This window comes from Bos grunniens, chromosome 8, assembly GCF_055505025.1.
Source record: "Bos grunniens cultivar Pamir isolate PY7600 chromosome 8, Bosgru_T2T1.0, whole genome shotgun sequence".
NCBI classification, from domain to species: Eukaryota; Metazoa; Chordata; class Mammalia; order Artiodactyla; family Bovidae; genus Bos; species Bos grunniens.
Window position 1 is genome coordinate 111664407 of NC_141172.1, and position 20068 is coordinate 111684474.

At 58.8% G+C, this 20068-nt stretch overlaps 1 protein-coding gene across 16 annotated transcripts in view; it reads left to right on the top strand.

Moving 5' to 3' along the window:
• Window positions 1-20068, top strand: part of MYT1L (myelin transcription factor 1 like) — a 393751-nt gene that overhangs the window by 359156 nt on the left and 14527 nt on the right. For all 16 annotated transcript variants that reach the window (XM_086414068.1, XM_086414067.1, XM_086414070.1 and 13 more), the window contains 4 exons: window positions 800-862; window positions 6572-6655; window positions 7914-8135; window positions 18527-18618. In XM_086414068.1, coding sequence (XP_086270194.1) covers window positions 800-862; window positions 6572-6655; window positions 7914-8135; window positions 18527-18618 — 461 coding nt within the window. The remainder of the gene's footprint in view (window positions 1-799; window positions 863-6571; window positions 6656-7913; window positions 8136-18526; window positions 18619-20068) is intronic.

Genomic DNA, 20068 nt, shown 5'->3' on the forward strand with positions numbered 1-20068 from the left:
GGCTGGTTCCCGCGATGGTGGATTCAAGGCAGTCCTCGGAGGCAGGACTCAGGGAACTCTCTTCACACACAGCGTCTGCCACGGGCGCAGCTCTGATGTGGCAGAGAGACTGCAGGGAGCTCCCGGGAAGGTTTAAGCACGGGCCCCTAGGCGTCCGGACCCCTCTCATGATCTCAGTTGACTTGACCTGCGGACCAAGAGACCTTGGTGCCAAAGCAGAGCTCCCTGAGTGCCCACGGAGGGTCTGAAAGACCCCTGGTCCCACTCCCTGGCCTAGCACGGGGGTACCTGCACCAGGCCCCGCAGTCGATCAGGGGCAGGGCTGGGAGGGGTCAGCGTGGCCGGGCCCTTGTAACGTGTGGTTTTGAGTTTAGACACAGACCAGTCTCGGGCCAGTGTGTGTGCCTGTTCATGTAAAAATTCTCACATCATGTGTGGAAGGTGCAGCAACTCGCCAGCTGTGACTGGCCCACCAAGCTTGAACAAGAGACGGGGCGGGCACGTGGGGCGTATGGAGGTGGGGAGACTGCAGGTTGAATATCTGGGGACCAAGGTGCTTCCCCAGGACCTCCGGCCCCCGGGAGCGCCGCCGTGCGCAGAGGGAGGCGGGGTCTGGCCGAGCCCGGAGGAGACGGGGATGGGGCTACTCCGTGCACCCGGGGACCCTCCAGCTCTGGCCCGCCTCCTTCACCGAGGGAGGCTCAGCATTTAAGAGACTCAGAAACTAGATGCATAAGGAAGCTACTTGTTCGGGAGATTGAAGCTTTCCAGTGACCCCCGTGTGTGTCTGTGATTGCAGGTGCCCCACGCCTGGCTGCGACGGCTCCGGGCACATCACGGGCAACTACGCTTCCCACCGCAGGTACGTGCCTCGGGCTTGAGACCCCACCCCCGCCATGCCCTCTCAACTCAGGCTCCACACATGCTCAGGTGGCTCCATCGGGGAGCTGAGGGTCTAGAGACCCTCGACCACAAAGCAGGCTGGCCCCAGCCAGTGGCACCCTCACTCAGAACACCAGCTCTCGGGCCCACAGGCCCCTCGGACGCCCCCGTCCCCCCGGCAGTGGTGCCACCAGCTCCATCTGCAGGAATCCTTTCTCAAGTCATGCAGGAGCACGCCCTTCTAAATTGACAAAGGATGAGAAGAAGAGCCAGGATATTATAAGCTCCCTGAGAACAGCCACTGAGAGGCAAGCTTGCTAATCCCACTGAGAGCTGATCTCCTAAATATTGAGATTAGAGCCACAAAGCTGTTTGGTTATTATAAGCAGGGATCAGCAGAGCTGAGCACACAGAAACGCTTGACCTCACAAATCCGGGCCCGCCTGTCCCGGAAGGCAGGGACTTCTAAGGGCAGCGTGGAGATTCTGTCGTCCAAGACGATGGGGACTCCAGGCCGCTCGCACGCCCTAAGCAGTTTATGAACCTCCGTTCTATACCAGGAGCCTCCCAGGTGGCCAGGGTAAAGAGTCTGCCTGCAATGCCCGAGACACAGATTTGATCCCTGGGTCAGGAAGACCCCCTGGAGAAGGAAATGGCCACCCACTCCAGTATTCTTGCCTGGAGAATCCCATGGACAGAGGAGCCTGGAGGGCTGCAGTTCGTGGGGTCCCAAAGAGTCAGATATAACCTGGCAACTAAACCATGACAGCAGCAGTTCCACGGCAGGCCCTGTGTTAGGAGCGCAAGGACAGAGACTTTCAATACAACGTCTGCGCAAAGAAGGGTGTAGACCCCGAGGCCCTGAGCAAGAATGCCTTGTCGAGTGCATTCAGGATCAACAAGCCCGGTCAGGACAAGAGCCGGTCTGAACAGAGACCCTTGTAATACAGAGTCTCCCACGAAGGGCGCAGAGCGGCCTCTAACAGATGAACAGGCAGCAACACAGCTGTCAGCCTGCCATTCTCCGATATCAGATTATAGATTGGGCAGCGGATGAGCCCTTCAGTTTCCCCCATGAAAACTGAAGGGAAAGGACAGAGAAGAGACAGAGAGGGAGGAGTCAGGAGAGTTGGGGGTCACCCTGAGGCCCGTGGGATGCAAACCAGCAGACTGGGCCATGGGGGGCAGGGTGCGGCCACGCCATGTGGCTGCAAAGCCCCCGGGACCAGGTCCCGGGGCTCTGGTCAGGGCCGCCCCCCGCTGGCTGGCTGGGCTTGGCGCAGGGACACAGCTCGCCGGGGAGGCTCTTTCCTCGTTAGGGTCCTGCTGCAAGTTACATGCTTCTGTGTCCACTTCCCATCCATTTGAGAGCATCCTTTAAACAGCGTGGATCTGGGGACTCAGGCGTTAGGAAGCCCCACTAAGAACCGAATGACGGCCAGACTTCACACTCGCTCAACGGAAACACCTCAGTCTCTGTCTGGGGCTGTCCGCCTGGCACTGTGGACGTTTGGGGTCTGACCCTCCTTTGCCCTGGGACCGCCCCGTGCACCGTCGGGTGTGGGAAGCAGTGCTAGCCCACCCACTCGTTGCCGTGGCACCCCCTCCCCATTCCTGACGACCGGGCGTCTCCAAACACACCGGACGTTCCCGGGGCCACTGCCACGCACCTCAGGGTCCAGAGGAGTCTCACCAGGTTGTCTTGCCGGGTTTACCAGGCCGCCCAGAGCCAGCTGCTGCATCATGAATGCAGAGCAGAGTGAATACCTCCAGAAGGGATCTCCACAGCAGCCTCACTGCTTTAGGGAACATGAAGTGAAATCAGATCAAGCTCAAGTTCAGTATCTAAGCCAAGCACACTCTGCACTACTCTTGATTTTAAGTTAGACTGTATCTCAGCCCTCACGAGGCCACAGCTCCCAGTACCGAGCAACGCCTGCAAACTAAAAGCGAACCTTTCCTGGTCATTTCATGTCCACCTGTCTGCTTTTCTACTTTTTTTCTTTTTGGTTTGGCATGACGTAAATTTATTCAATTTAATTTTAAACATGTGTATGCGTTCACTTACATTTTAGAACAGGGTTAGTTAGTATAGTGTAAACTTGTGAGTAAAATGTAATTAAAGCTTGACTTGAAGCCCTTCTCTAGGGCTGGAGTTAACAGTACCAGGACTAGTCCACAGAGCTGAGAAGTAAATTTGACTGGGTTTTCAGCCACTTGCGGGCTATACACAGCCCTGCGGGGTGGCATGTTCCACAGCGTTGTTCATCGGAGAAATTCACTCTGTGTGTGCAAGTCAGAGCGGGCTCGAGCCCTTGGCTGGGAGGAGGGGCCTGCGTGACAGCTCCTGTGCACACTGGGCGCCAGAGAGAGACAGAGGCCCAGTGACCCTCAGAGGTCACAAGTACACATAGAAACACGCCTTTCGGGGCGTCCCTGGGGGCTCAGCTGGTAAAGAATCCGCCTGCAATGTGGGAGACTTGAGTTCGATTCCTGGGTTGGGAAGATCCCCTGAAGAAGGGAAAGGCTACCCGCTCCAGTATTTTGGCTGGGAGAATTCCACGGACTGTATAGTCTATGGGGTCGCAAAGAGTCGGACACAACTGAGCGACTGTCACATCCTGGGAACATGAGGTGGTGTTCCCTACTTTGCGAACCTCGGGGACATTCCTCCCAGGGAGCAGACCCTCACTCAGCCTTATTCTAAACCCTGCCAAGATTCCAGCCTGGCACAGGCACCTCAGAGATACGGCGGATTCGGTGGATCCGGGCCACTGACTCGAACGCTGTGAACACACTCACCATCATCTGAGCCTTCAGCGAGCTGTAGTTATTTTGTAGCATCAAAGATCACAGGGCAGCACAACAGATGTAACAATAATGGAAAAGCTTAAAATATTGCGAGAGTTTTTAAAAATATGACACAGAGACATGAAGTGAGAGATGCTATTGGCAAATGGAGCCTATAGACTTGTTAGACTCAGATCGACCGCAACCTTCGACTCGTGAAACACGCAAGGTCCGCAAAGCATACCGCGAAGAGAGGTGCGTGCCTCTCCCTGGGCTCCAGGGAGGAGAGGACTGACCCTCGGGCTCCCCGACGCCCCCACCAGAGGCAGGTCGTCTGCTTTCGGACATCACCTTTCCCCAGGGCTGTGTCCTGGACGCTGCCCCGGGAACCAGGAAATGTGCCCCCCGCCATCCTCAGAGCACCCTGAGCAGCGGGAGGATCGTGTCTGTCTCCGCTGGAGGAAACAGGCTCTGAGTGCTTAGCTGTAGGAAGCAGGACTTGGCTGAGAGGCCACCGCCGATGTCCCGGCTGGTCGTGGACGGACCGCCCCTGGACGGCCTGAGACGCTCCCTCGGGGAGAGGCAGGGCCGCCCTCCCGCCCGACACAGGCTGTGACTTGTTGCAGTTGGGATGGTGGTGTGACTTGCTGTCTCTCTAGCACTTCTGAAGCTTTCTTAAGCTTACTGTAATCAATAGTATTGACCGTCTCTGATGTCCTATCAAAAAAACACAACCCATCATCAGAAGCTCTGTCTCCTCTGACGTGGGCAGAGAGACCTCGCTCTGCAGACGGAGGAGCTCAGGCCACGTCCCAAGTGTCCAGTCTTCAAACCACAGCCACGAGAGCCCTTTCTTCAGTTCTCCGGCAAAGGCGCTGTTTCCAGGCACCGCCTTCTTTCCCTGACCCTGCTCCAGGCTGGCTCCTTTCGGCCGTCTCCAGATGCGCCGGCACAGCAACGTCTCTGGGAGGTCCTCCCCGCAGGCTCCCCAACACCACCCCCCCACCCAGGACTACAGTCTCGTGGCCCGGAGCACGCGCAGCGGGAGCCTGAGTCCCCGGGACCCTCCCGCCTGGGCAGCGGCACCCTGCAGGCTCCAGGCTGTCCACCAGGACGGCACTGCAGGAACCCATCCCTGGACCCTCCCATCTGTGCCGAGAGCATTTCCATGAATCGCTGCACTCTCCTCCAGGGCTGCTCTGACCCTCCGGGTGTGAACACAGGGCACAGGGCCCCTGCAGCCCGCGAGGGCTGGTCCTAGTTCCCAGGCACCTTCGATCCGCTCTTTCACAATAAGGACACAACCTGCCCTCCCTGGGGACGGGGGAAGCACGGGGCCGAGATGCGTCACTTGGTCCCCTGAGCTTGGGGAGACCAAGCTAGAGCCCCATGTCCTCCCTGCCCCGAGGTGGACGTGTCCCCCAGTCCCGGGGAGGCGGGGGAACCAGCCTGAGGAAGCGCAGACACCAGCAGGAAAGAGAGCCCCCTTCCAGGCTCCCCGGTACCAGCACAGATCAGGACTGGCAGCCTTCTGGGGGGCACTGGCCCCATCCAGAGGCTCTCACGTGGGCTACAAAGCTCTGCATGCAGACGGCCACACGCACAGCTTCTCAGGGCAAGGGCCAGCATGCAGGACCGTCACTCAGACAGAGCAGCGCCCCTTCCTGCCCATAGGCTGGCCTCGCTGGGCCTGGCAGAGCCTCGGAGAAACTTGCCGAGCCTGGGAGAGCCTGGGAGAGCTGGCTGTGGGCTCTCCCGCCTTGGACGTGATGCCAGGATCCCAGTCCAGCCCCTGTGTCAGAGCCAGGTTTTCCTCGGAGTCAGAGTCACGTCCAGACTGAGCTCCCTGCGGCACCACTTGCTCTGCTTTGGTTCTGTTCCAGTTTCTCTTCACTCCCAGCCCCTTCTCGGCAGCGGGGGCCCAGAGCCATGCCTCCCCCTGAAGTTCAGGGTGGAGGAGGGAAGGCAGGACAAGAGGGAGGCAGGCAGGACAGGCCGACACCGCTCAGCCCCAGGGCGCAGGTCTGGGCTTCAGACCAACCTCTGCCAGGAGGTGCGGCTTCCCAGAGAGGAGCCAGGCAGCTGCACAAGCGCGGGACACGGCTAGGGAGACGGAAGTGATGGGGTGAGGGGCTGAGGACCAGCGTGCTCGGGGGACGCAGCCCCGACAAAGTCAGGAAGAGGGTCAGAGCGGCACGCCCGCCCAGACCCCGCCGGGCCCCGCCACCAGCCCCCTGGGCAGCTCCAGAGACCGCCCGGGGCCCGGTTCTCTGGTTCCTTACAAAGATTCCCTGTCATTCTATATAATTTCACACTGAAAAGCCTGGTATTAGCTACTGCTGAACAGGAAAGAAAAATCATATAGACATTCCAGCTGGAAAATTTCCTTTAGATAATGGGAGCTGTTCATTCTCCAAATTCCAAAATTAAATAAAATCAGCTTGGTCAGTCTGCACCGCGTCTTCCAAAGGTGCCACAGGAAGTCGTACATCAGGTAAATGGGGCCGGACGGCAGGCGCACACCCCTCCCAGGTTCGGGGGCTCTGTGATGCGTCTGCAGGCACGGCTGCAGAAAGGAAGAGGGGCCTGTGTGTCTGCGCACTGTAGCCCCGCTGTTCTGAGAACACCCCACCGCCACAAGCCAGTCCCGCCTCTCCTGGGGCTCTGGACCGCACAGGAGCCAGTTCCCCCCACCAGGCTCTGGGTGCCCTTCTGGGAGACCTGCAGTGTCTGAAGCCCCCAAGGTTCTCTTGCGCCCGAATGGGCCCTCCCCCGGGACTTTGTCTTCACGCCAAGGAGCACCAGTTTCCAGAGGAAATTGGGTCAAAGCACCATCAACGGTGAAAGGAGCTTGAGGGTAAAGGTGCAGGCCAGCTTCTGAAGTCACCTGTCTCCTTAGCCTTTCAGGTTGCCCAAGAGCCAAGAAGAGCGGCATCAGGATAGCACAGAGCAAAGAGGACAAGGAGGACCAGGAGCCCATCAGGTGCGCGGGCCGGGGGCGGGGCTGGGGGCTGCCGGCTGGGGCAGGTCAGGCTCGGAGCGGCTGGACGAGGGCGAGGTCACAGCTTTGAGAGGAGAACCACGCACAGCACCCTCCGAGTGACAGACGAGGTGACAGCCGAATGTCCATCCATCTGGGGTGTACAACCGGTTACAAGGAACGTCCCTCTACCACTCACGGGGAGAAAGAGTTAATTTACTGGGTGTATTTGCATACATACTGAGCGTATTTACATACACTGTCAGATTCATGAGCGAGTACGACGTTATTAACCACAACACCCAGCATACGGCTGTCTCCCGCTTATGCAGGTCATTCCACTGTCGGTCCTCTGCTTCTTGCTAAGGAGGATGGAGATCATCGGGGGTACAAGGCCAGCACCCCACCCTCTCCCTGCAGGCAATGGCCCTGAACCTCTTCCCAGTGAGCCTCAAAAACCTGTGATATAAGTCCAATGCCACTTTCCTGAAATTTTAATCTCACTCAGTGTCTTTGGAGAAAAGTTTTGATGAAAACAAACCAAAAAATTAAAGTAAAAACGTGCCTGTGGTTTGGCTGTAAGTCCCGGCGCTTCACATAACCCGTGACAGAGAGGTTTCAGAAGCACTGCTTGATTAGGCTGTTGCTGAACTTTAGCTCCAGTTGGTGAGCTTCCCATTTGTTACAAAAATAAAAAAGTGCTCCTGGAGCACCTTGTAACTAAACCACCTCTGCTGCTCACACCCCTGTCTGGCTGGAGGGGAATCCTGTGGTCTAGAAAACACGGCCAAACAAATAGGTGTTCTCCAGCTCCTGAAAAGAATAGGAGCTGAGAAGCTGAGAACAGGTTTATAAAATAATCATTAAAAAAGAATCCCAAAGTCAATTTCCCATTGAGTTTGCACATCTCCTGCCGAAGGCTGAGACCCTGTCTCAAAGCGGTGCCTCTGAGACAGACACCCGCACCCCAGCTGCTCCAACAAACGAGTTCTCTTCCTCCCGCGGTGTGGGCATCCCTCCCCAAGCCGGGACGCTCTGCTCCAGGAAAGCTTCTTGGACCTTCCCTGGACCAGTTTCCCGGAGGGTGAACTACCTCACGTCTCCACTAGGTGGTGCCTTTGAGTGGTTTTGTTTTGTTTTAATCCCACCGGAACCGGAGTAGAAGATGCAGGGTTTTCCCTCGTGTTAGGTTACTTTGACTTGGCTGCGGGGCGCCCGGGCACCTGGGGGCGAGACAGTCACGTGCCCCCTTTGCCCCCAGGTGCCCGGTGCCCGGGTGTGATGGCCAGGGCCACATCACCGGCAAGTACGCCTCGCACCGCAGCGCGTCCGGGTGTCCGCTGGCGGCCAAGAGGCAGAAGGACGGCTACCTCAACGGCTCCCAGTTCTCCTGGAAGTCGGTCAAGACGGAGGGCATGTCCTGCCCCACGCCTGGCTGCGACGGCTCGGGGCACGTCAGCGGCAGCTTCCTCACCCACCGCAGGTAAGTGCACCTGCCCCCCTGCGTGCCAGCGTGGGGGAGCGAGGACTTGCGAACCCACACCAGCTCACAGCATGCCGAGGCGCGGGGAAGGAAGAAGCAAACTTAGACGCATTTTGCAGAGCACACACTCGTCCCACCACATCAGTGTATACGGAGAGGCTTCCCAATGCCTTTGATTGGGATCCACAGAAACAGGTTGTCATTTTACACACGCACACACACTCACAAGAGTATCTGTGGGTTTAATTATTCGTTTTGGCTGAATATGGCAAACAGATCCCACTCAAGGACAAGGTGGCACGTGGTTACAGGAGCCTCATCAGATACATCAGAAAACCTCCAAAAAATCCAGTCACCCCCCCCCCCGATTATTGTTTGCTTAATTTTAAAATATATGTATATACAATTACATTGACTCAGAAGAAGAGGCAAGTGGCCCCCCGTAGGCATCAGGATGAATGACTGATGCGGACACATCTCAGCCACCCCCAGCTTTCTGGGAGCGAGGCGGGAGACACAGCACCTCACATATGACATAAACCCACGGGGTCTCATGAACTCTCTAACCTCAAACCCCGGGCACCTCACCTCCATCTGCAAAACCACATCAAACACAGAATAAGCCAAAAGGAATGACATGCGGCAATGAGCCTTAACGTTCTTTAGGAAGTTTGGTTTTTATTGTAAAGAAGTTCCTGCTCAGATAGAAACTCAGGGGCCAAAAGAGACAGATGAGTGTCTTTCCCTGACTCTCCCCAAGGCGGGGTGGGGAGTCCCCTCATCTCCCTTCAGAAAGCGCCCTTGAACAGAGAGGCTTGCATCCAAAGACACAGAGGCCCCCGACCCGCAGCACACACTGGCTTCTTCCTTTGGGCAGAAACAGATCACAGTGCTCATGGCTGTGTGCGTGGGGTGGGGCCAGCCCTGCACCCGGACACCCGGCCAGGCTGGCCACAGCAGGCACTTGGCAGGACAAACGTCTCACTCTGCTCAGAGCTGCCCTCCCTGCCAGCGGGAGGGCTTGGCCTGCGCCCCCAAACTCCACTCTAGACGGGGTGCTACCCGAGAGAACTCCCTCTGCTGGTACCTGTGCACCCTTGTTCCAGGGCGTCTTCAGGACACAGTCCCAGAGGCGGAAATGCTAGTTTTCACGTGTTGATAGGAAGTACCAAAATGCCCTCCAAAAAGTGCCTGCTTCCTTCAGTCTCTGGCAATCAAAAACATTTAAAAAAATTTTAAGTCCTGCCTACGTGACCTATGGGTAAGGGTCACAGATAAGCCATAATCAGACACAGATGGGAGCAAGCTGCACTTCTCTGATGACATGTAAGCACTGGGGTACCTGGAGAAGGGCATGGCAACCCACTTCAGTGTCCCTGCCTGGAGAACCCCATGGACAGAGGGGCCTGGCAGGCTATAGTCCATGGGGCGGCAAAGAGTTGGACACGACTGAGCGACTTAACTCACACACGCACTCTCGGGTACCAGAAACATCACCTGAGGACATGAATGTAACTGCTCCTCGTGCTGTTTCCAAGCCTCTGACTGAACTGTTGCCCGAGAATCACAAGAGTGACCTTCGCGGGGAGCCACCCAGCAGCGTGCACCCCTCACAGGCTGGTCACTCAGCGCCCCCTTGGGGCCTGTGGTGCGGACCCGGGCCCCTGACTACGAGGCGCTCCCACCCGGCGGGACCCTGGGCCCCTCCGCGCACCCCCAACGCCTGCTTACCCTCCGGCTTGACACTCAGGTTCCCGGACCCAGCAATCGCATAAAGACGCCCCGGCTCTCCTGGTTTCTACCCTTCCCGCTCTCTTTCCCCCTAACCAACACTCCTCCGCACTGTGTCTGGCTTCCCCCGTCTTGGAGCGGGAGGGAATCTAGGGGCAGGTCTAGTGAAGACAGACCCGTGACTGTGCTTCCGCAGAATCTCTCCGTCCAGAATCCCCGTGATGCACCCTCGGGTCTGCAGACAGCTCACCCAGGGCGCCGAGGGGGTGCCAGGAGGAGACCCTGAGTCCAGGGCAGGAACCCTCAGCCCACCCGGTCTAGCAGCGGGGGCAGAGCTGTGTTCCGGGGCTCCACAGTAAGACAGAGCCGGGGGGCGGAGCCACTGAGGGAGGAGCCTGTGGGAGGCTGCTCCACGGTGGGCGGGGCCCTGCCTGTGGTGGGCGGAGCCGAAGGGGCGGAGCCTCAGTATCCGAGGCTGCTCCACAGTGGGCGGGGCCCTGCCATTGGTGGGCGGGGCCGCGCGGAGATTTTAATACTTCATTTCTCTGTGAAGCTCACTCAGCGGTCTGACCCGCTACCTCTGCCCCCTCTGAGGAGGGAAGGGACGTGCATGCTGCGTGGAGAGTGGCGGGAACCCCCAGGTGGCAGGTGGCGGGCGTCCTCGTTCTGGGTATAAATGTGTCTTGGGGGACAGGGTGCAGGGGGTTAGGGGGTGAACAGGACCCTGGGAGAGCTGACCTGCACTTTTTCAATTATGGTAAAAAGCACACAACATGACATTTACCGTCCTACCCACTCTTAAGTGTCCCGTTCGCAAGCGATAAGTAGAGTCTCACTGTTGTGCAGGCACGTTCACCCCCAGAGCCCTCACCTCCAGAGGGAAACCCTGTGCCCACTGAATGCACTCTCCGAGCCCCGCTGGCCCCTGGCACCGCCGTCTAGCGGGTCGGACTCTCTGGTCCTCAGCTAGGGGGAATCACAGGCTGTCTGTCCCATGAGCCTTTATCTCCATCAGCACAGCTCCCGGGTCCCTCCACACTGTAGCCGGCATCAGGCCACCTTCCTGTTGAAGGCTGAGTCGTGTCCTGTTGCATGCTGGCCTGCACCTTTCAGCTGTTGAACAAGTTTTCATTTGTTTCATTGTATAGATGGAATGTTGTTCCCTGGCGGTGTGAGAACCGCAACCCTGGCTGGCACCCAGCTGAGGCACAAACACGGGCTTAGCAGAGGGTCCTGATGCCTCCCCCCGTGAAGTCCTTGGGCCCGGCCAACTGTCTGGAACCCACTGACGGTTCCTCAGACTTTGAGGCCTGGGTGTGGACAAGCATCCCAGAAAGACACAGGTAGTGGCTTGAGATTCAAGCTGTTTATACAGCCCACATGCCACAAGAGCAAAGCAGCTTTTAGAGTCAGAAGAGTAGACAAAGACAGAAATTCCTGTTTGGTGCTTTCTTCCCTCCAAGCCATGACCACCCAGTGAGATGATGAAGGGCCACTTTCTCAGGGGCCGTAGATGAAAGGGGGGCACCTGCCCTGGCTTCCGGTCCCAGGACGCCCACTTGCCCTGCTTTCCTCTTCAGGGAAGTGACCACACCAACACACCCCCTGCGTGCCCATGCCTCCATCTGCTGTGAAATCGTTTCCATTCATGTCTTCCCTATAAGGATGCGGAGGGCCTCCTCCTACCCCCTTTCTCCTCAGCAGAGCTTCTGTGAAGCTCTAGGAAGTGCTCACTCCATTGTTAGGACTGGCTGAGTCAAGGCAGCTGAGTTAGGCAGCTGAGATGAGGAACAAGACCTGGGAGTAGGTGTAGCCTCTCAGGAGCAAGGGAGGGCGTTCTTGGAAGGGGCAGCTGGAAGTGAGCTTTATCTGAAGGAAAGAAACCAGGCAATGGAAAGAGTTAAAGGCACAGGGCAGTCGCAGGGACTTGATGGGCCGGATCCTGAGATGCAGACTGACCAAGGCACCAGGATCTCACCAGACACGTGACGAGGTGGTGCCTGGAGTGGTTCTGGGTCAGATTCCAGGATCAGGGTCAGAGGTGTCAGGGGAAGGGCTGGAGAGAGGACACTCTGGCAGGGTCTCACCTGCCTCCGGGGGGTGGGGGCAATGGCTCAGCTGACTGGAAAGGCCCCCCAGCCTGAGTGGGGGTGTCAGGACTACGCAAACTGTGGAGCCTCCCATGCAGGAGAGACAGAGGCCGTGAGGGAGGGGCTGGGGAGGGTTCTGTGCCTGTGGATCCACTGCTGTGTGTGAAATGGCCGCACTGTGCACTCACCTCAGTCTCATTCCACTTGACGTAGAATAGAAGATTCTCTAATCCTAATGAATAAATAAGTAAGTGACTTTAGAAGTAAGTCGTCCCTCACTGGGCTTCATCTAAATAATTTTTTAAAAAATTACCTCCCAGACCCTCTTAAACTTCTTCCCACCTGGACCACATGACCTAATTTATTTGTTTTCAGTTCCTCTACAATCCTTTATGGAGAAGGAAATGGCAACCCACTCCAGTATTCTTGCCTGGAGAATCCCATCGACGGAGGAGCTTGGTGGGCTACAGTCCACAGGTCACAAAGAGTCGGGCGCAACTGAGCGACTTCACTTTCACTTTCACAGTCCTTTATAAATGCACAGATCACCTTTTTTAGGATATTTATTGTGTTTGATGTTTCCCAAGAGAATTGTGGTAAAAATGTCACCATAGTGAGTGACTTCTATGAGTTACTTTTGTAATCAACCTTCTCCTTTAATGTAAATGTGAGCTGGATACGCAGCCTTAACAACCACTCCAAACACTGGAGGTTCCTTTCTTGCTCACAGGACAGAACAAGATGAGGGGACACCAGAGAAGGGCTCAGTCACCTTCAGCACCTTCTTCAAGGGTGGTCTTCATTCCACAGCCCAAGACGGAGAGAATGCGAAGGATCCCCCTGGGAGTCAGGGAACACAGATTACTTCCTTCTTACCCCATGGGTGGAACCTGGTCCATAGGATGCTGGGAAATGTGGTCTGCATGGGATGCTGGGAAATGCAGTCCACTTGGGATGCTTGTGAGTCCAAGAAGACAGCCTTTATGCACCTGCCTTTCTGTGATGTGGAAAAGCCGTAGCTTTTGTTTTTTGTTTTTTTACCAAAATTTATGTCAACAAGCAGCCACAGCTCCCTGAGGTCTGCATAGTTCCATTTCAGAGATGCCAATAAGGAGAAAGCTGGACAACCAAGGAGTGTCTGGGCGCACTGTCCATGCACCACCAGCATCTCAGTCTGTCTGTCTGTATTTCTGCAAGACCAAGGCCAAGGCTGCCATAGGGCAGGTACGAAAGAAGCCTGGTGCCATGGGATGGACCCCAGGGAGAGGGAGTGAAGAGGGCAGACCTCTTCCCACCCAGCCATCCCACCAGGAGGAGCGCCCACCACCCTTGGCCTCGGCGGATGGGTCGCTGTCTGCCCAGGAGCATGGAGGTGGGCTCCCTCTCAGGTTGAGACCATGGCCACACTTGCCCAAACCCCACGTGTGGACAGGGGACACTGAAGCAGCCCCAGGGTTCCTGGCTCGAGACTGGCTGGAGGTAAATCTGGACTTCACAGCATTGCAGCCCTGGCATGCTGGTCTGGCCACAGGCCAGCCCTGCACCCGCTCCTACGGGGCTCTTGTCCAGCCCCTGGACACTTGCCTCTCCCCAGGGCCATCATGCACCCCTTCCCACCTTCTCCGAACCTCGGCTCCCACTGTCTCCTGGCAGCGGGGTGGAGGGAACAGAAGGCGTGGCAGGGCCTCCAGCCCAGCTGGTAGTTTTCTATTTGAGGGAATGATGTTGGAATCATGGCAGCTCACTTACGAGAGGAGACTCCTCCGTTCTGGATTCTCTGAGATCTGCAGGAGGTGAGGAGGGCGGAGGGTCCCAGGCCTCTGGAGGAGAAGATGCTGCAGGCCTGAAGATCATCTCCCTGGAGCAGACCCTGTGCTGACTCACCGTGATTGCGGTACTCCTCTGGGGGAACCAGCCAGGCCCCCGTTTCACGCTGTAATCAGAGTCTTCCTCCTTGGGAGGAGAGAAGGAAGCCAACAGGCCCTGTTCTCTGGGGCAGGCCTCACACTGGCCACCTCGGCCCATCCCCTGTCCACCCACCTTGCACTGACTGCTGCCCCTGCAAGCTCCTCAGATGTATGAACTCTTTTACTCCAACCTCCACATTTCAGTACTTGCGAGAAAGTACTAAGAAGGGAAAAACTCAGATCCAACATCTGTTCCAAACCGCGAATCCCCCAGGGCCGGTGAATGTTAGCTGCTGGGTCACAGCGCCGGCCTCCTGGGCCTGAGACCACATGGGCTGGGGGCAGGCTCCTGGGGAGATGCCACCATGCTTGATGTTTTCAGACTTTCTCCTCCTGAAGCGTGTGCATGTCCATCCATCCACTGCTGCTCCGTTTGCAGGTCCGGGGTCACTGGATGTGTGAGGCTACTCGGCCCATGGCTGATGCTCGGTTACCACGATGCAAGAGCCGAGGCTCCCCAGTGCTTGGTTGAGTCAATGCAGGCCCACATGAGTCAATGCAGCACACGGGTGGGGGCTCCCACCTGGGACGGCGCAGGGCCGAGCAGCACCCAGGGTGCCCTGCAGGCCCCATCCGAACCCCAGTTCCCTTGCTGAGCTCCGTGGCCCTGGGTCCTTCAGGCTCACCCTCTGCTGCCCTCAGCACCTGCCTGCTGGGTCCTCACTCTGGGAAGGCACCCTGAGCAGCCCTCGTGGGCAGCCAGGGGCCCAGCTGGGTGAGGACACGCCCAGCCACACTTGTCACCTCCTGCCAGGAGCCCAGGCCCCGTGTCCCCACTCCTGCAGCACCTCTGCCCTACATCCTCAGTGTCGGGGGCCCCCTGCACTCTCACCTGCTCCCCGAGATGTGCCCCTGAACTCATGGCAAGAAAAAACCACACTCACAGAATAGTTATGCTCATATCTGAAAACAGAAATAGTATAGGAAAATGGGAAGTGTGGATGAGGAGCCCAGAACTGATGAACAGATATGATGGTGTCAGTTTCCTACGCTGCCTGACACACACCACGACCTACTGTGTTTCGGTGTTGAACAGAGTTTGTCCTCTTGGTGTCAGAGGTCAGAGGTCGCAACATGGGTGGGCTGCGGGTGGGGAGGGCAGTTTGGGGCGCCGCCTTGTCTCTGCCCTTTGTCACATGTCCTTCCTCTGTGTCCGGGTCCAAACACCCCTCTTTTCCCTCATGAGGTCACAGGACAAGCCCCCCAGCCCTCCAGCACCACGTCACCTTGACTCAAGGGTGCCTCACAGGCCAGTTTCCCACTGGGTCCTGTCAGTTCTGGACTCAGGGCATCAGCGTCCTCTGGGGACACGACCATCCACAGCGATGATTTATACCGGATGAGCTTCCGGGAGACAAGCATCCAGGCCTCCCCGCAGGGGCAGCAGCCACACTTTCATAAACATCACTCGCCCACACCAGCGGGGCACTTGCCCAAGAGAAGAGCGCCAGAGCCCCTTCGTGAGCAGTACGGTCCCCACACTGCCAGGGAAAGCATGCCCGATCCCCCAAAGGCCATCCCTGTGGGTGGTCTGACTCCACACCTGCCCTCAGGCCCCACAGCAACTCCGGGCAAACAGTGGGTCAGAACGGCATGATAACAGCAGTCCTCTCCAGGAGGGTGTGCAAGCCCCTCAATTCCCCGTCCTTGGAGAGAAGACCCCAGCAATCCTGTTATACCTGCTGCCCAGGCCCCTAGACCCTCACAAACAGCTGATTCCCCCGTGATGCCATCAAAATGCACGTGGGGAGGGGCACCGAGCCAGGGAAACACTGTGATTGCGGAGCCTGCCACTCTCCCCTCTTGCCCACAGCCCCCTGCTAATTAACGCCCGTGACCGGGACACCCCAACTGCCCCGAGGCCCTGGTGTCTGGGTGCAGAGCCTGCTGCTCCAACACTGCCCTCTCTCCAAGGCTCAGGGCACACATTTGGCACTAAATGGTTTGGGAGAAACTCAAGAATATTTGGGGGAAAAAACTCCAGATCTGCATCATGGACTGGGAAAGGACCGCAGGACAGCCCTTCACACTGAAACGGGAGCAGATCAGACAAGTAAGGGGAGGCAGGGATTCTCTGGGGGTCAGAGGACAGCCTGTGCCCCGACACCCGCCTTGAGGTCCCAGGAAGCCAATGCAAAGCCGGCTGCTCAGCGGGTGTGGCGCGCGCCCTTGTCAGCGCCGGCCCCTCGTGTCTGCCTGCTGTGCTGCACTCCCCGCCCTCAAGCACACAGGTAGCACGTCCCCAGAGTCACCTCGTGAAGGCGGCGTTAGCGTGGGAGTCCGTGTGCTGTACAGGGAGGTGTGGGGTCCTTGTGAGGACTTTAGCAGCAGTGGTGAAATCACAGGCAAGGTGCCAGAACTGCAAACCTGCGTTTCCTGGGACAGAGACCGCGTCGGGGCCTTCGCCAGGCCAGGGCCCGTGGTTCCCAATTCCCAGCCACTCTGGGCCGTGAGCAAACCTTGGAGCAATACAACCCCAGCGCCCTGCGTCTCTCTAACCACCGCCCCACCCTGGGAATTTCATGGCGATGTCCTCCTGAAGGGAATGCCTCTGGTGGGCGGGGGTGGGCTGGGCTGGGGGTTGTTGTTCTGTTGCTCAGTCATGTCCGGGTTCTTTGCGACCCTGCAGACTGCAGCACAGTGGGGGCGAGTCCTGATAAAACGCCGGGCTCCCCACCCCCATGCCCCCCATCCCTTCTGAAGCCCTGGCAGTGTTTGCCTAGAGCCCTCCCTGGAGTTCCTGCTGGAGCCGCAGCCAGTCTGGGGCCCAAGTGCGGGCCCTGGGGCAGAGACCAATTAACTCCTTGCTGCTGGGAATCTGGATCCTGGACCTTTCTGGGCCCCTCCAGGAGAAGTCTGGCTTTCATCAGCGACGTCTCCTTAAGGGCTGCTGGGTCTCCCCCCGCCAGGACTCCACCCGCATCGCACTGAGACCCCCAGAGTCAGTCCGCAGTAGGACTCCATCCCCATCGGACTGAGACCCCCAGAGTCTCCCCAGCAGGACCCGCCGCGTGGACTTGAGATCCCTGGACCAGCTGGGACCCTGGCATCCGGTGAGGTTGGCGCGAGTGGCCGCTAGATGGCACTGCGCCCTCGCTGGGGACCCAGCCACCCAACACCCAAGCTGAGGCTGCCTACCCAGGGCACTTCCAAATTTGAGCCGCGCTGGGATGCAGTCACAGGATCGGAATGGGGCAGCACAGAGCGGGCTTGCGTGCACAAAACACGTCCATCTCTGGGCCTCTGTCTCCTAATTTAGTTCCCAGCTCCAGCTGCAGGGCGCCGTTAGTTTGTCACTTCCGGGCAGTGGCTCAGTTAACTGGAAACTAGGAGAAACCACTGCAGACTGAAATCGGATTGTGACGCTCTGCGTAGGTCCAGGAATCCCTGTGTGAGACTGTTTGCAGGTCATCCTGCGGCTGGGCACCATCCACCTGCTGACAGATGCCTGGGGACACCGCAGCCCTCCCTGGCTTCCGTGTGGCTGGGCCGCCTCCGTTCTGTCCACCCTCGCTCTGTCCATCGCTCCCTCTGCGCTCAGTGTTCGGGTGGGAGGGTCGTCGTGGACGGTCACCCTCAGCGCACAGCTTTCAATTCACGAGCGTCCTGGAGCCCCGGGGACATGCTGGCCTCCGATCAATGGGCCTGGGGCTGACGGTCCCAGGGGTGCAAACAGGAAGCAACCTGTTTGTCCTGCTGCCCCTTCCCCTGTGGATCTAGAAGCTTCCTGAGCGAGTCTGGGGCCCAGCGAGGTTCCTGGAGAAGCAGCGGGCGGGGCAGTCACCCAGCCTCCGTGGGGAGAACCCTGCACAGTCATCAGAGACAAGCATCCCCTCGAACCCACAACTGGGACTTGCTTATTGTACGAAGACGTGTCCCCCCACCAAACACCTGCCGAAAGCACATTGGGAAAGTGTTAGAGAAGGCGTCAGAGGAGACGTTCCGGAAGCTCACGGAGCCGAGGCAGACGTGTTGCCTAGCGACTCTGTGCTCTGTCTCTGGGTGGGGCGGCCCTCAGCATGGACCCAGAAAGTGAGAAACAGGGAGAGGCGTCCTGCAGAGACACAGTTCGGGCCCGGGGCCCAGCCCAGGGTGCAGAGTACACAGGGGACCTGGGCACGTGTGTGAGGACACAGCCAGGCGTCAGACCCCGATGGTCAGGGAGCGCACAGGTGTTTACACCTCGTGGCTGGGAGGCGGGCCCTGGGTTTCTCCCAGTACCTGTGGGGAGGGCACCTGCTGAGTCAGCATGAGTCTGGGGGCGCCTCACTCCACCTTGCACTTCAGTACGTTTTGCAACCAACGCTTGTGCGGGTTTGAGACTTTCTGTAAGGAAGTTTTTAAAGAAGGGGGTTCCTCCGTAAGCGTCCCGGAAACCCTCAAAGGCGGACGCGGCCTGAAGGGCTCCCCGGAGCCCGGTGGCCAGACCTCGGCCCAGCCATGCCGCGGCCCTGGGCTCCAGGCCAGTCCGAGCTTCGTGGTCCCCACCACGCCTGCCCGCGTCCTGGCTGGTGACCCCTCTGCCAGGCAGGGCCCCGGGCCACTCTCCCTGCCGCTGGGATCCCCAGCGCGTGACTCACGCCGTCTCCTGTCTCGCCCCCAGCTTGTCGGGATGCCCGCGGGCCACGTCCGCCATGAAGAAGGCGAAACTGTCGGGAGAGCAGATGCTGACCATCCGGCAGCGGGCCAGCAATGGTAACGGCGCCCCCCCGCCCCGCCTCCCCCATCCTCCCGCCCCAGCCCCTCGTGCAAGGGGGTCTCCGGTCACTCCCGCCTGTCCGGAGCCAGTCCACGGGGGGTGGCCTCCCAGGGAGCCAAGTCAGGGGTCCCCTGGCCACATGCAGCCCGCCCCCACCCCACTGTCCTCTGGGGCCTATCCTTGCGCCTGTCTGTCCGTCCACACAGCCCTCCTCCAGATGCTCTCCTGCAGGGGCACAGAAGTGCAGGCGGGAAGCCCCGGGCGCGTGCCAGGGCACCAGTCCAGTCCCAGTCTGTCCTCGCGGCCCCCAGATTCCACAGCAGTGGACTCGCCTGCAGAACACTCAAGGCTGTGTTCTGACCCCCAGTCAGCCCTCCGGGTGCTTCCAGGCCCCTGGGGTGCGGGCGCGGGCGGGGCGGGGGGAGCCCCCGGTCAGTTTCTTGGGGGGCCCCGTCTCGGCCTCCTCCTACAGGGGGTCCCTAACCAGGGCCCTCTTCCCGCACGGCCCCTGCTGCTGTGTTTTTCCAGCTTGTGTGTTGTCCTGTTGGAGACTTCACGGTTTAAGAGGCACCAGGCAGGGCTGTGGTGCCATCTGGGGTCCTGGGTGTGAGGCCGTGACGGGCCCTGGGCAGAAAGCGTGAGAGACCAGCTCCGTCTTAGGGCTGCGGGCGAGGGTCCAGTGTTACTGGACCAGCACGTGCGTTAAACAAAGACATGTCTGTAACAAACACTAAACAAGGACATGTCTGTAACAAACACACGGACGGACGCGCGGACCACAGCCCAGTTGCCAAGGCTCGAGGAGGGTGACCTCGTGTGTCCCCGGGAGGGGCAGTCCTCGGTCACCGGGGCAGTGTCTGTGTGTGTCCCCGGGAGGGGCAGTCCTCAGTCACCGGGGCAGTGTCTGTGTGTGTCCCTGGGCGCCGAGGTTCTGTGCTCATTGGTGAACAGAGCTCAGTGCAACTGTGATCGGGAGTCAGCAAAGTGACCCGAGAGAGCCTCCCCTTCCAGACCCCTCGGGGGGACTCTGGGGAGCGGGGCTCGGGCAGAGAAGGTTTTCTATGAAAGTTATGGATCCAGGCTCTGGGCAAGGTGCCTCCCTGACTCTGTGTCCCCAAAGGCGCGGTCACCCCGGTCTAGAGGCCTGGGCGCATCACAGGAGCCCGGACCCTCCTCCCCCACTTCCTGGGCTGGGGTCCAGGCAGACCAGGATCCGGCCCTGCTGCGTGCTGGCCTGATGGGGCTGGGAGCCCTAGCCACCATCTGGAAGCTGCCGTCGCTCACTGGACATTCATTTTTGGTCCTGAGGATGGCTCAAGGGGCGCAGAGACAACGGTCCTCAACATGGGCCCCATCACCCACCAGGAAGGCAGCCAGGGCCACGACGCCTCACTTCAAGTCCTGGTCCCACGAGCCCCACGTCTGTTCAAGTCAGCTGCGGGCTCA